At 44.8% G+C, this 12,707-nt stretch overlaps 2 protein-coding genes across 2 annotated transcripts in view; both read right to left on the bottom strand.

The window, feature by feature from the left end:
• CSUI_002113 (eukaryotic initiation factor- epsilon) overlaps positions 1-7,414 on the bottom strand; it is a gene marked incomplete at its 3' end in the record, with an annotated part of 10,501 nt that extends 3,087 nt beyond the window's left edge. Inside the window, exons 1-6 of the mRNA XM_068062315.1 lie at positions 5,795-7,414; positions 4,582-4,788; positions 3,681-4,075; positions 2,001-2,237; positions 1,259-1,438; positions 1-444 (exon numbers count right to left, since the gene is read on the bottom strand). The exon at positions 1-444 is cut by the window's left edge and continues 249 nt beyond it. Coding sequence (XP_067925707.1) covers positions 1-444; positions 1,259-1,438; positions 2,001-2,237; positions 3,681-4,075; positions 4,582-4,788; positions 5,795-6,059 — 1,728 coding nt within the window. The remainder of the gene's footprint in view (positions 445-1,258; positions 1,439-2,000; positions 2,238-3,680; positions 4,076-4,581; positions 4,789-5,794) is intronic.
• Positions 7,415-10,193: 2,779 nt separating this feature from the next.
• Positions 10,194-12,617, bottom strand: CSUI_002112 (uncharacterized protein). The gene has a single exon (XM_068062314.1). It carries the CDS (start codon positions 11,141-11,143, stop codon positions 10,910-10,912), a length of 234 nt encoding a protein of 77 aa, XP_067925706.1. The 5' UTR covers positions 11,144-12,617; the 3' UTR covers positions 10,194-10,909.
• Between the last annotated feature and the right edge of the window lie 90 nt (positions 12,618-12,707).

The raw sequence follows: 12,707 nt of genomic DNA, 5'->3' as shown, positions 1-12,707 counted from the left end.
AGAATCGCTTCTACCTCTTTCTCCTCCCGGTACTGAAGACAGATCTTCTCTCGACTTCCCGTCTTTCTTCTTGGTCATCGTGTTTTCATGGTCTCGTGCATGCAATGTCATTTGTGTATCAGCAGCATAGAACCGTTTATAAGGCGAGACCGATACACCTTCACCGACAACAACGCTTTGACCGAGAACACATCCTCTCTGGAGTTCTGCATTTCTTTTGATATGGCATTTATGTGAAATAAAAGAAGAGCGGATAATTGCATGGTCTTCTACGACAACATCATCAAGAAGAAGAGAATTCTCAATGACCACGCCTTTACCTATAGAGCATCGGCATCCAACAATCGAATGGCGTATCGATGCTTCATCATGGATACTTGTCCCTTCATCAATCAATGCTAATGGACCGAGCTCACATCGGTCGCTCTTCTTCACATTCTCTCCCTGAAGAAAAGAGAAAGAGAAAAAAGAGAAGAAGAAGAAGGTAAAGAAGTAAGGAGAAATGAAGGCAAGAACTAGTGTAGAAAGAGATCTAAATAAGCGAAAGGTGAAGAGACAGATCTGTATACTCGCAAGGATAGCCATGAAACCTTTAGCTTTTCCTGTGCGTGAATGTATAGCTCAATTGAAGACAGGTAGAATACATAGATACGTCGATAGATGCATGGATCCTGAGATCGACTAAGGATTGATAGGTTGAAGACAAATCAAAGATAGATAGATAGATTGACGATTGATAGAATGGAGACAGATCGATAGATAGATAGATAGATGGGCAGACAGACAGGTAGACTAAAGATAGCGTAGATAGATCGATTAAAGACCGACAGACAAAAAAGAGAGAGAGGGAGACACGTCCGCTCGAAAGGAAGGTGCATAGAGATAGATCTAAAGCATCAAAGATGTCTGGTGAAGAAGAAAATCTTGACATAGAGAAAAAGCAACTCGAATAACGTCTCCCGTGGAATCCACATAACTAGATAGGTATAAGGAGAAATAGATAAGAAGAAAGAGACGAGGCTAGCATGCTTCAGTGAGAAAGAGGAAGATAGCTACCATCATCTCCCTTCCTTCACAAGAGCCTGAGAAAGAATCCTCGAATGCCCTTGGTCTCTTCTCTTATTAGATCTATCGATGTCTCGCACGCAGTTATCCTCCTCTTCTTGTTGTTCATCTTTACTTGTCCTTCCGATTTTCTCCTTTTTCTTTCTCTGATCTTCATCCTTGGTCTCTCTTAACTTCAGTTGTTTCTTCTTACCTGATATAAGCCGTGGCCTACATAGGTTAGAGAGCCTCCGCCTTTCATGAGCTTGGCAAGATTCTCAGGAACGACGGGGTACATCCATCTCTCTAAGAACGTGAAGTAAACGTTCATATACGAGCGAAAGTCTTCGATCCTTGCTGCATATGGAGAGAAGTTCGGCAGAAGAGAATCGACCTGCAAAGAGAAAAGAACAGAAAAGAAGAGAGAAAGAAGACTATCAAACATTCGCGGGTGAAATGTGCATATCTAGAAAGAGATATGTATATCAATGTATAATAGAGTATAGATAGATATAGAAGTAGATACGTAGATGCCTATAAGGATAAGGCAGTCTTGGTGTGCGAGAAGGAGAGCTAGCTTTCGAGATAGAAAGAGAAGAAAAGAAAAGGACAAGAAGGAAGAAGAAGGAGAGAAAGAAGGAAAGGAAGAATGCGACGAAGGAAAAGAAGATTTCTATCGAGACAAGATCTACATAATACAATACATAGGCAAAGGCACCATCTCACCCCCCTGTAAACGCATGCATCTTCACGTATACATATATGTATGTATACATGAAACTGTGTATGTATATAACCGGGGACGCGCCGAGAGACGACAAGGATGCCTGAGACGAAGAGAAGAACAAGACACTAACGTGAGTCCAAGAGAAAGAAGAAGGAGAAGAACTTCTTTGTCCCTCCAAGGAGAAAGAGCCAACTATCACTCATGGTGAAAATGAGAGGACAGAACCTACTTTGAGAAGATGTGCATGTATGGCATGCAGTTGAATTCGTCGATTGACAACAGCAGGTATGAGATCGTTCTGTATCGACGTGAGGTCAAAGGAATAAGCGAACAAGGTTAAAACCTTAGGAGAACAGATATACACTCCAGAATCGACCAGATCGTAGTGTACAGACACCTCCGCGTCAAGTAAAGATGGAGAAAGTGAAGAAGATGAAGAAGAATCTGAAGTAACGGGCACCGACACCTGAAGAGGAAAGAGAAGAGAAACAAGAGGAAAGGAGAAAGCAAAAGAGAAAAGGAGAACAAAGAGATAGATGAATGAGGGAAAGAAGAAAGGGACGAATGACTGTATGACATGTACCAGGTGATGTATCTACCTTATGTAATAGGTGTCCCGTAATCAAGTAGAGAAAGGAAAGATCATAAAAGTGTAAGGATCCAATAGAAGTCAGAGAGATTAAACCCCCAGTGAAACAACCAGAATAAAAAGATTAACCCATTCTTCTCTCCTTCTTTCGCTCCCTACCTTGTAGTGAGACAAGTTGCTCAGGAAAAGAAGAAGAAGAAGGACAACAGAAATGAAGATGAAGTCTGACTGAGAGAGATAGAAACAGAAGATAGGAATGTGTTGGATCTACATACGAAAACGTATCGAAGACGATAAAGAGAATATCAAGAAACGAGAGTCTTAACAGAGGCCTAGAGAATGCTACAGATACAGACTACAACGGATAGAAATGCTTGCGTGTAAATGGAGGAGGAGAAAGGACTGGCAGGAGCAGGAGAAAAGAGAAAAGAATAGAAAAGAACGGCTCCTTCAGAACAGGCAACAGAGAGAGGACCCGTCATCTGTAGAGAGTCTCTGGATACTCATGACCCCTGTTCTTTCCGGAAGAAAAGATGAGAATAGACAGAAAGTCTTGTGGATCTTTATGAAAAGAAAGATAAAAAACCGTCAAGTTTGTACAGAAAGAAAGTAGAAAGGCATTCATGGAATCTCTGTCAGAATCGATGCTTCGAAGAGGACCTTGACGAGACAGACTATACGAGCAACCACCGACGTCGCCATCCACGACCTCACACAGGCTCAATACAAATAGAGACAGAGAGAAAAGACAGATTGAAGATAGATGCATCAAAGATAAAGATACATTCGAGATAGATGGATAGATTAAAGTTAGGAAAAGAAAAGATAGGGAGGTCCCGACAGATAGCTTACCGACGGGTCGAGAAATGGATAGATGTACATTATGGGATGTGTATGGAAGTGTAGACGACACTATACGAGTAGGATGTATGTATATACATCTATCTATATCTATGTCTCTATGTATATACATCTATAGAGGTGTACGTATATACGTTCATAACACATGTATCTATCCCGTTTGTTTATGTACGTATGTGTATAGATGAAGAGACATAGCAGCGTAAGGTGGGCACGTGTGAAACAAGCGAGGTGCCCATTCTCAAGAGAGGACGGCTAATGAACAGCAGAATACTACGTCTAGGTAAAAAACGTACATGCACGGCCACCCTGAGAGGGAAAGAAAAGACACACAGATCTGTATCTATAGATCCATCTACACTGGAGGCAATACACTCTACAGACTCCCCATGAGAAGAGCGAGAGAGAGAAAGAGAGTCATAGACTTAGCCGAAGTCAAAGGAGATGAATCTATCTTACAGATGGAAAGAAGAGAACTTCTTGACTGAGGCGAAGAGCACGTAAACTTTTTCTTCTCCGTGTGCCATCTTCTCTTCCTCCGCTATCATACATGGGCCGATGCTCGATAATTTCATTTGTATCTCGATTCAAGACAAACAAGACATCGTCATCGACATGTCTCGATAAGCTAGTCGGAGGTGCCTGCATAAGAACCTGGGTAAGTAGAGGCTCTCTCCGGAAAACACCTCTAGCTTTGTATTCATTCCGTTCCTGAGAAAGAGGAAGAGACGTAGACGACGAAGATGAAGATGAAGATGAAGCAGAGTGAAAGAGAAGGCGTCGTGACTTATGAGCGGAGACCGCTTTTCGAATGTCGCCTACGGCGACAGTGCATGCATGCATAAGAAGGAAATCTGAGAGAAGAAAGATCGAACAAAACAGCCCAGACAGAAGAAGAAGAAGATGTGATGGAAAGAAAAGATGGTAAAGAAGGAAAAGAAATGGAGAGAAAGGCTCGAGTGTATGATAACGCGACAAAGAAGGAGAGAAGGAATAGGAAGACGAAAAAGAGAGACAACAAAAGACAGATGCGTAAGTCCAATGAAAGAAAGAGGTAAACCCGTCCATTAGTATAGCATCTATCGAGGTTCTTAAAAAGGAAAAAAAACAGACGTAGAAGAAGATGCGCGACCCGGTACCTGCACCCTGGCAAGGTTCTCCGACTGCTATCTCGATGAGTCTACGAAAGCCAAAGAAAGAAAGAGATGTAGAAGAAAAGAAAGAAAGAAAGAAAGAAAGAGATGTAAGAAGAAAAGAAAGAAAGAAAGAAGCGAGAGAGTGAGAGAAAAAATGAAGTCTCCGTATGAGAATCTCATCTTAACTTTCAGTCATGCAGATCTTGTTCGCCTTGATGACTTACCTTGTTGAAACTGAACCTTTGTATCTAACTCCCTTAGAGCATCTCCAAGTGTACGTACACTCGGAGACAACCACACAGGTCGGATATCGAGCGAATCGACGAAATGATGTAGACGTCTTCCAAGAGATGCGCGATGCTCTTCGACCACTTTCGAAATCTCAGCACCTTCGCTATCGTCTTTCAAGAGTAGAAAGATCTCTGTCGCGCCTAGAAAGAAAACCGAAAGAAGAGAGGAGAAACCAAGAGAAAAGAACTACTATCTTCCTTATCAGAAGTCGGAAGGTGCTGGCGATCCAAAACACACTGCGACGTTTTCACAGTGTATGCATATACACCTGGATCACGAGCACATCTCTCTCTCGCTCGCGCCTTCTTCTTGCATTCGCTTTTCTTATGCCCCTGAAGAAATCTATATACAGCGAGAGACGTGCAGCTCTCTCAAGTCAACGTGGTAGTAGATGAGCCATGCATGGAGAAATGTACGTATCCACATGCCAATGTATGAATATGTACGTGTATGTATGTATGCATGTATGTATGTATGTATGTCTATGTATGTATGCCCGGCTTAGATAGGTATGAATATACAGAAGTGTACGACTGGAGTTGCTTAGTGAGGAATGATTCACAATTCTATATAGAGAGGCGTCGAGAGGAAGATGACAAGAACAAGAAGAACTTCTTGAATGTCAGGTGTACATACAGCCACATTAGACACGGCACATACACCTTCGCCTATACATATGAAGATCGATGTATATGAAGACACAACGATACATACACATCTGAATAGATGCGCGACAAGACTCATGTATTTCTTGTACTGCCTTACTAGAGAGATGAGTAAACTGATACCCACTGTATCACGAAGGTGATGAGATAGCGCTTGTACACACCAATCTACAGATATCACTCTATCTCTATCTATCTGCAGCTTCACATAGGACTATCTACTTCAGGCGGATAGTGCCTGCGTCCAGTTTCATACAGAGAGAATATCTCCACTGCTATTCGTCACTAGAAACAACACGCGATCTCCTTCACATGAAGAAAGACTACGCATGCAGGTACAGTTCACGGCGGAGTATGTATATGGGCATAGATGTATATCTATATAAGAAGATCTAGGTTGATATAAAAAACAAGATATCTGAAGGACAAAGAGAAGCAATAGAGGCGGTAGAATATGCCCCAAGACTATCTCGAGACTCACCATTCCGTATAAGGAAATCAACAGAATAGAGAAGAAGAGGAACTTGACGTATGCATAGGAGAGACGGGGGAATTTCATCTGAGACAGGTTGAAAGTTCTGGTGAAGAGTAGACGTCGAGAAACCGATAAGCACAGATGGTAGAGAAGACTTCGCCGCTAGATAAGTCGAGCTTGATCGACGAGTTACGCGTGAAGAATCATCAGCTGTCTTAGTACTTCTTCTTCTCGTCAGCATACCGTTGTGAACACCTCCGTCTTCTTCCATCTTGAATACAAGTACAGCGGCGGAAGACAAAGACGACGAAAGCGCGAAAGAACAACCTGACTTTGTTGAAGAAGATGAACGACATTAAAAACATACAGAGAGACAGAGGAGATGTACGTACACCCGAGAAAGAAGAGGCAGAGCTTGGGGGGGTAGAGAGGCTTTCTGATATTTGTCTCTCATGAATTCAGAAGAATAGAGAATGAAGGGTGAGAGAAGAGAGAGTATGTTTTTCCTCTACAAGCACAATCAGAAGGAGGGTAGAAGAGAAGAGGAGACGAGAGAGACGAAAGGAGGAGAAAGAGAATGACAAGAAGAAGCGCGACCGTTTCTTTAAAGAACTCGGGAAAGGAAAAAAATTTTTCTTCAGCTGAATTGGTGAAAAAGAGAGCAAAGTATCTTCTGTATGTTCTTGAAACGAATGAGAGAACAAAAGGCATGAGAAGATCTCGCTTCTCTCTCTCTGGAAAAAGTGATTGAGTCGTCTACGACTCCATCTTTGCTTCCGTCACGAGTCCTTCTTTCCTCTCTCCGTGCGGGGGAGCACGGAAGGATACCTCGGTGATAGATGGGATGATGTACGTACGGTTGGTTCAGGTGTACATACGCTCGAGTCCGGTGTACATACACCTGGATGTCGGGTGTACATTCAGCTGGTCCGGCTGGACGTACACTTGGTTAGGGTGTACATACACCATCTCTCTTCGATGAATGGCGACTTGAGAAAAACAGAACCCTCTTCAGTACCTGAAATATGTGTTCCTCGACAAGGAAGAAAGAAGCCGGAGAAAAACCATGAGAAAACGAGAATGTTTCGAGCCACGACAGCACCCTCCTCCCTACTTTTTGACACGACGTTCTCAGATCATCAATATGGTGAGAGCTCCGGCGTATATACGATCATGAAAACGGAGAGAGAGGCGAACAAAAGAAGGGGCGAAACAGTAAAGCTACACGGACAGATGCCCGTACAAATACGTCTCTGTCAGTACTTATGTGAACTTGAATGTGAAAGACAGGAAAGATGCTCCGAGGAAACGAGCGGAGGTTGAGATCGCCCTCCCAATAGAGAAGAGAAACTGAGAAAGACTACCAACTTGCAGAGAACGCTCGCGGACACGCATAAGAGAAGAGAACCAAGTGTCACCGAAAGAAGGAGGAGAGATCGACATACGCCCTGCCTCGGCGCCCCTGATTGAAGAGCGAAGCGAGTTGAGTACGACACAGCCGAAGGAGAAGAGAGAAACGCACGCATGCGAGCAAAAGAAGAAGAGAGTTTTGAACTTAGGCGATTGACAAGAGAGAAAAGAGAAAGAGAAGAAATACAAAGAACCAAAGAAAGAAGGAGAATATCGTCACGTAGAGAAGATGAAGTAGAAAGGGTTACGAGTCTTCCCCTGTTGAAGTGGCTAGCAGATACGTGACTGACGTGGGAGGCCGCGAGCGATCATCGACGCTTACCTGGGAGAACAGCTGGGACGGAGCAACAGGAAGAAGAAAGATGAAAGGAGAGAAACCTTTTTGCTCTTTGTTCCTTGGAGAAACCTCTTCCACTCAGGTCATCACTGGAACGGCAGAGCGAAGACAAGAGAGACGCATGTTTCTCTATCTGCAAGCCTTTCTTCCTCTTCATTTCTTCGCTGTGAAAAGGTCGATCAATGAACCAATCGACCGCTCGCCCGCCTGGGGAGATTTCAGCCAACTAGAAAGAGGAGGAAAGAAGAAAGAGAGAGGCAGAAGCGAAGGCACTAGATAAGGGAAGGTGATCGAAGGTGGATTTCTATAGAACAGGAACGTGGTACTGTCTATTCTCGATCTAGAATGCTGGCGTGTATGGCTACAAGACAGAGATGGATTCTGGTTCGTCGTCGTAGGTGTAGATGATATCGTGTTGCGTTATACATGGTGTAGGCCTCTACCATAGCGCGGGTGTCGATGGCTTGCCGGTTGAACTCCGTTCAAGATACTGTGTTGTAGACAGACTTTCCTTCTCTGCATGCCCCGGCTGCGGAACAATTTCTTTCCCTGGCCGTAACAAGACACGGGGATTGTGAAGGGGAATTTTGCCTTCTTTTCTTCGTCATTCGATTCTAAAGGATCGGAGGCGATTTCGGAACAATGTTCGAGTGAGAGAGGAGAAAGGGCGAGACGTAGAAAGTGTTGGCTCGAGTGCATGTACGCCTCCATAGTAGGACAAAGTCCTTTTCCTGGTGTGGTGATACCTTTCACCTTGAGCGGGGTCATCGAGAGAGCTCATTTCAAGGGCTAGGGATATAGATAGATACACGGAGACGTCTTGCCATATACAAGCATGGAACACATAGATGTGAATGTATGTCAATGCGTAGATATGTAGATATACATGCAGGTATATGCATGTAGATCTGCATATCCTCGTTTATACCCTTGTATATTCAGAGTGAACAGGGGAGATCTGAAGACGTGAATGGATGAACATCTCTCTCTCCATATACATACATACATACGTACACTCCTACATACATACATACACACATACGTGTACGTGTATACATATGTATAGGTATGGATATGCGTACTCTGTAGCAGTTTGTTCAAGAAGAGAGCTCACAGACTGTCTATGGAAGAGACCTAGAATAGAACAAAAGAATTCCTCTGGTGTGGCAACTGTCTTTCATACAGATTCGAAGAACATCCTCGACCTCTCCTTCTTTCTAGAGCTGTAGACCTATTGAGAGGTAGACAGATTAAAGTTGTACTAGAGATAGATATAGCTAGTGTGACAGCCGGGGGTATCTTTCACGGAGAGAGACGATCACCACGCCTCGCCAGCTCGTCTAGTAGAATTCGAGTAGACGGTAGTGTAAATGAATGAACTGAGTAATGCTCCCCCCTCTCCGTGTCTTCATCTATCTATCTATTGATCTATCTGTCCATCTAGTTAACTATCTATCTCTACCAAACATTCCAAATCTGTTCAGTCGAAGCAGATAACGCAAAAGTGGCTATAAGGATGGTGCAACACGCATACAGAGAGGGCAACCATACTGAACAGAATGGATTCTCTCTGAGGTACGACCGCTTAGAGGGAAGATAGCTGGAGTAGCAGCCTCATGTTCAGGAATGCCGCTAGGACAGTCTATACGACTTCCGACATACGTTTTCAGAAGGGCTTGCACCCAGGAAAAGTTTTGTCCGTAGAGGCACCACGGATCGTCGACCTCACTTTGAACATGCAACATGACACGGGGCCGGAAACAGTACCATCGTACAGAGGAAACGTTATGAGGAAACTTCAAAAGGTATTCACTCACTACACAAGAAAACAACACCACCGTTCCACGCTCGAGCAGGTACAGACACCGCTGCTCTGAGAGAAGAGATTTCCTGTAGATTCATGAGAACGGGCAACGCGGCGAGCTTGCGCATGCCATGGGAGTGGCATGAATCGACGGGAGCTGAGAGCTCGGTATGTGACTAAAACCTTCCACCAGATCTACCTCTAAAGCTTCGCATTCTCGGGAGGGGAGAAGTCGTATGTGACGCGTGCTGCCTGGTCTTCTGCCACTCCCCCGTTTCAACCTCCTTTGGCGGTTCCCGGAGTCTTCTGATCTCTTCCATTTCCTTTTCCTGGGCTTCCCTACGTGACCTCATCTCGTCACTCTCCGGTTCGTATGATTTCACCTGGTCACTCGTCGGTTCGCAGGCTGTCGCGCGCCCATAGGTATTTTCACTGACGGTGCAGACAAGCGAGACAAACATCACCGTGAGAGTCGCGAGAACGGGTCTCTCACGTGACGCGGCCCTTGAGGGGCCCGTACTGACCGACACCGTGGTGTGGTGCAGAGAGAAAAACATCGCGTTGGGCAGATAAGAAGATTGCCCTTGCCGGGTACGGCAGAGAGATGAGAGGAAACAAGAAAGTTGTACGAAGAAGGCGAACGACGAAACAAGAGGACGAAGGGTGGTGGTGGTGGTGCTGGTGGCGAAAAAACTAAACACCTAGCGATCGAAAAGAAAGCTCACCAGATGCTTGCGGGATGCATGGAAAGCAGAGAAGTTTAGGCTTGAAGACCAGTCGGACTGACAACGTACCGCTGATCGATCGGCCACTCAACGAAGCGAGAACAAGCGTTCAACAAGACTAGTTGCGGGATAGCTGCGAGGATCAGAGGCAGCAGTAAAACATCTAATGATAAGTTCCTACGCAGTCAATGAAGGACGGAAGCAGCAAGGGCTCCACTCGTATCGCTGGGATGCTGTCTTCCGGGCCAGGTCGCGTGTCGACGGCTAGCTAATCTCCGAGTGCCGCTTAAAAGAACCGATGCGTCGATCTAAGAACCGATCATTTCGGCTTGACTGGAAGATGAGATGGAGTAAAGGCAAGAACGGAACTCAGTGAACAACGGCCTAGTTTCCTTTGTTCCCGGTGTTGTCTGGCTGTTGTTTTTTGCCGTCAACATCAACATTTGTTTGGTTGCTTGTTTACGGTCTGAAGAGCGAAGCTCACGGGCATCCTCGATTCCGGTGGTCTTTGCCGCTTAGTGACACGTCAGGTTGGCCGGCGGGCCTCAACAGTCACCACGCTTTTTCAGGTCGCGAGAGTGATTCCTTTAGATAGCTCCTTCAGCTCTCTCCCTAGTTCGGCAAACTTTTTCTTTCCTACTTAAGAGATCCGACCACCTAGAAGAAAAAAGAACGGGTGGCCCCCGTGCTCACCAGGCGTTCGCCTAGGACACTTCGAAACAGTCTGATACGTAGAGGGCAAAAGAACAGATTCCTAGGAGGTAGAAGCGATTCCTTCGCTCTAAAGAGAGTGAACGAACCTTCGAGAAGGTATGCTGTTCATTCGCTAGGTGCCCGCGTCCGGTTCACCAAAATCTCTTTATGGTAAGATAAGTTTGTCTCGAGTTTCCATGAAGGTCGAGAAACCTAAATGTTGTTGAAAATAGAAACAATTCGTACACAAAAAGCACTGCTTTCAGTCTGAAGAAGAGAACGACTCGAAAGCAGGAGGCAGACTGCTGAATTGTACTTTTCTCAGGTCTTCCTTCATTCCAGGTGTCTCTCATCTTTCTTGCTGGCACACAAGGAGTCCCTAGCATTCCTCTATCACTCGCGACTCAATCCACTCTAGCTAACTAACGAAGCCCTGTCTGCTGAGTGTACACATTGAGGGTAAGTTCTCTCCACATGGGAGAATCTTCGGTGAAGGTGAATCTTCTCTTGTCTCTTGTAGCCTTCTCATTCCTTCTGGAATCACATGAAAAAGAGCTTCGGAGAAAAGGAACTTGCATGCGACAAATCCTTTCTGTCATGTTCTCTACCTCGCTAGCAGGCGAGTTCCTGATCTTGTCTTGTCTACTTTGGGTTGCTCCTTATCTCTCCTATGAACTCCTTCTTATCTTCCTTCTCACCCATCCAGACAACTGAACATAGGATGTGTCTGTCTATTTCTTTTCTTCCTCTCCTTCTCCAAAGAACATGCACGCCAGCCAACAAAGATCTCTCTCACAGAAAGAGATTTGAAGCATCTTCTAGCTTAGAAGGCCAGTGAGGTGAGCTTTGCTTCTTTAGCACGTCCATCGGAGGTTACCGAACACGAGAAAACGAAAATGAATCAGAAGGCAAAGAACTTATAGCGACCGAAAAGACGGCATCATAACCTTTCCTTCCTTGGAATGGAGGGGGGAGAGCTCGGAAAAATCTACGCTTTCACCTGATCCTTCTCTTGTCTCACAGATATGCTTTGAACGATCTCGAGAGTAGGCCAAGGTAATCGACAATTTTAGCTTAGAGGGATGAAAAAGCTTTTGCATACTTGTCTATGGGAGACATGAATGACCTGTGAAGAGACTTGGTATTCGATTGGTCGCCTACATGCATACGTCGAGAGGGGGTCGAAACACTGATAGACAGAAAAGAAATACAGATAGATGGATAGATGTACGTAGGGGTAGATAGATAGATAGATAGACGAAAAAGGAATGAATAGACAAGGTCAGAGACAGATACAAGAGAAATATATCTGCAGAGGTGTACGCCTATATGAAGTGAAAGTTTCTTTGAGAATGAGGAAATAGTCCCTCTACTCTACGGTGTACGTACACCCCAAAACCCATGAAAACACAGACGTCAAACTTCCCTCTTTTTCCGAGTCCTAACTCCAGTCTATTCCCGTGTATCCTCGCTATTCAGGAGTCTCAGAAGTCTTTCTTTACCTCTGTCTCTTTCAGCTTGGAAATTCATTCACCTTACCTCCCTCTCATCATTCACGGATACCTGCATGAGAATGAAGAAGAACCGAATCGAAGGAAAGAGAAAAGAAGAGAAAGAAACGCAGTGCATCTCTCGTCTGCATCAGTGTCAAGCCTTCTGAGCTATTGAAGTTCTCTATGATGAAAGAAAGAAAGAAAGAAAGAATGAAGAGAGAAAGGAAGAAGAAAGAAAGAAGAGAGAGAGAGAAAGGATGTTATAAGGTGCGCACCTAAGGAAGGGAGCTTTGTCGGTTTCACATGTACAGCAACACCCCCAAAGCTTCTCAGATCATACACGTTCGCAAACCAAACGGGATCAAAAAATCCAAAGAAAGGAAGAAAGGAAACGTCTCTCGTGAAACTTTCACCTTGCCCTGCACGCCGTTTGCATGCGCATGCTTGCAATGTGTTT

The sequence above is a fragment of the Cystoisospora suis genome, assembly GCF_002600585.1.
Source record: "Cystoisospora suis strain Wien I chromosome Unknown contig_884, whole genome shotgun sequence".
Taxonomy (NCBI): domain Eukaryota; phylum Apicomplexa; class Conoidasida; order Eucoccidiorida; family Sarcocystidae; genus Cystoisospora; species Cystoisospora suis.
This window is presented reverse-complemented; position numbering and strand designations above follow the sequence as displayed.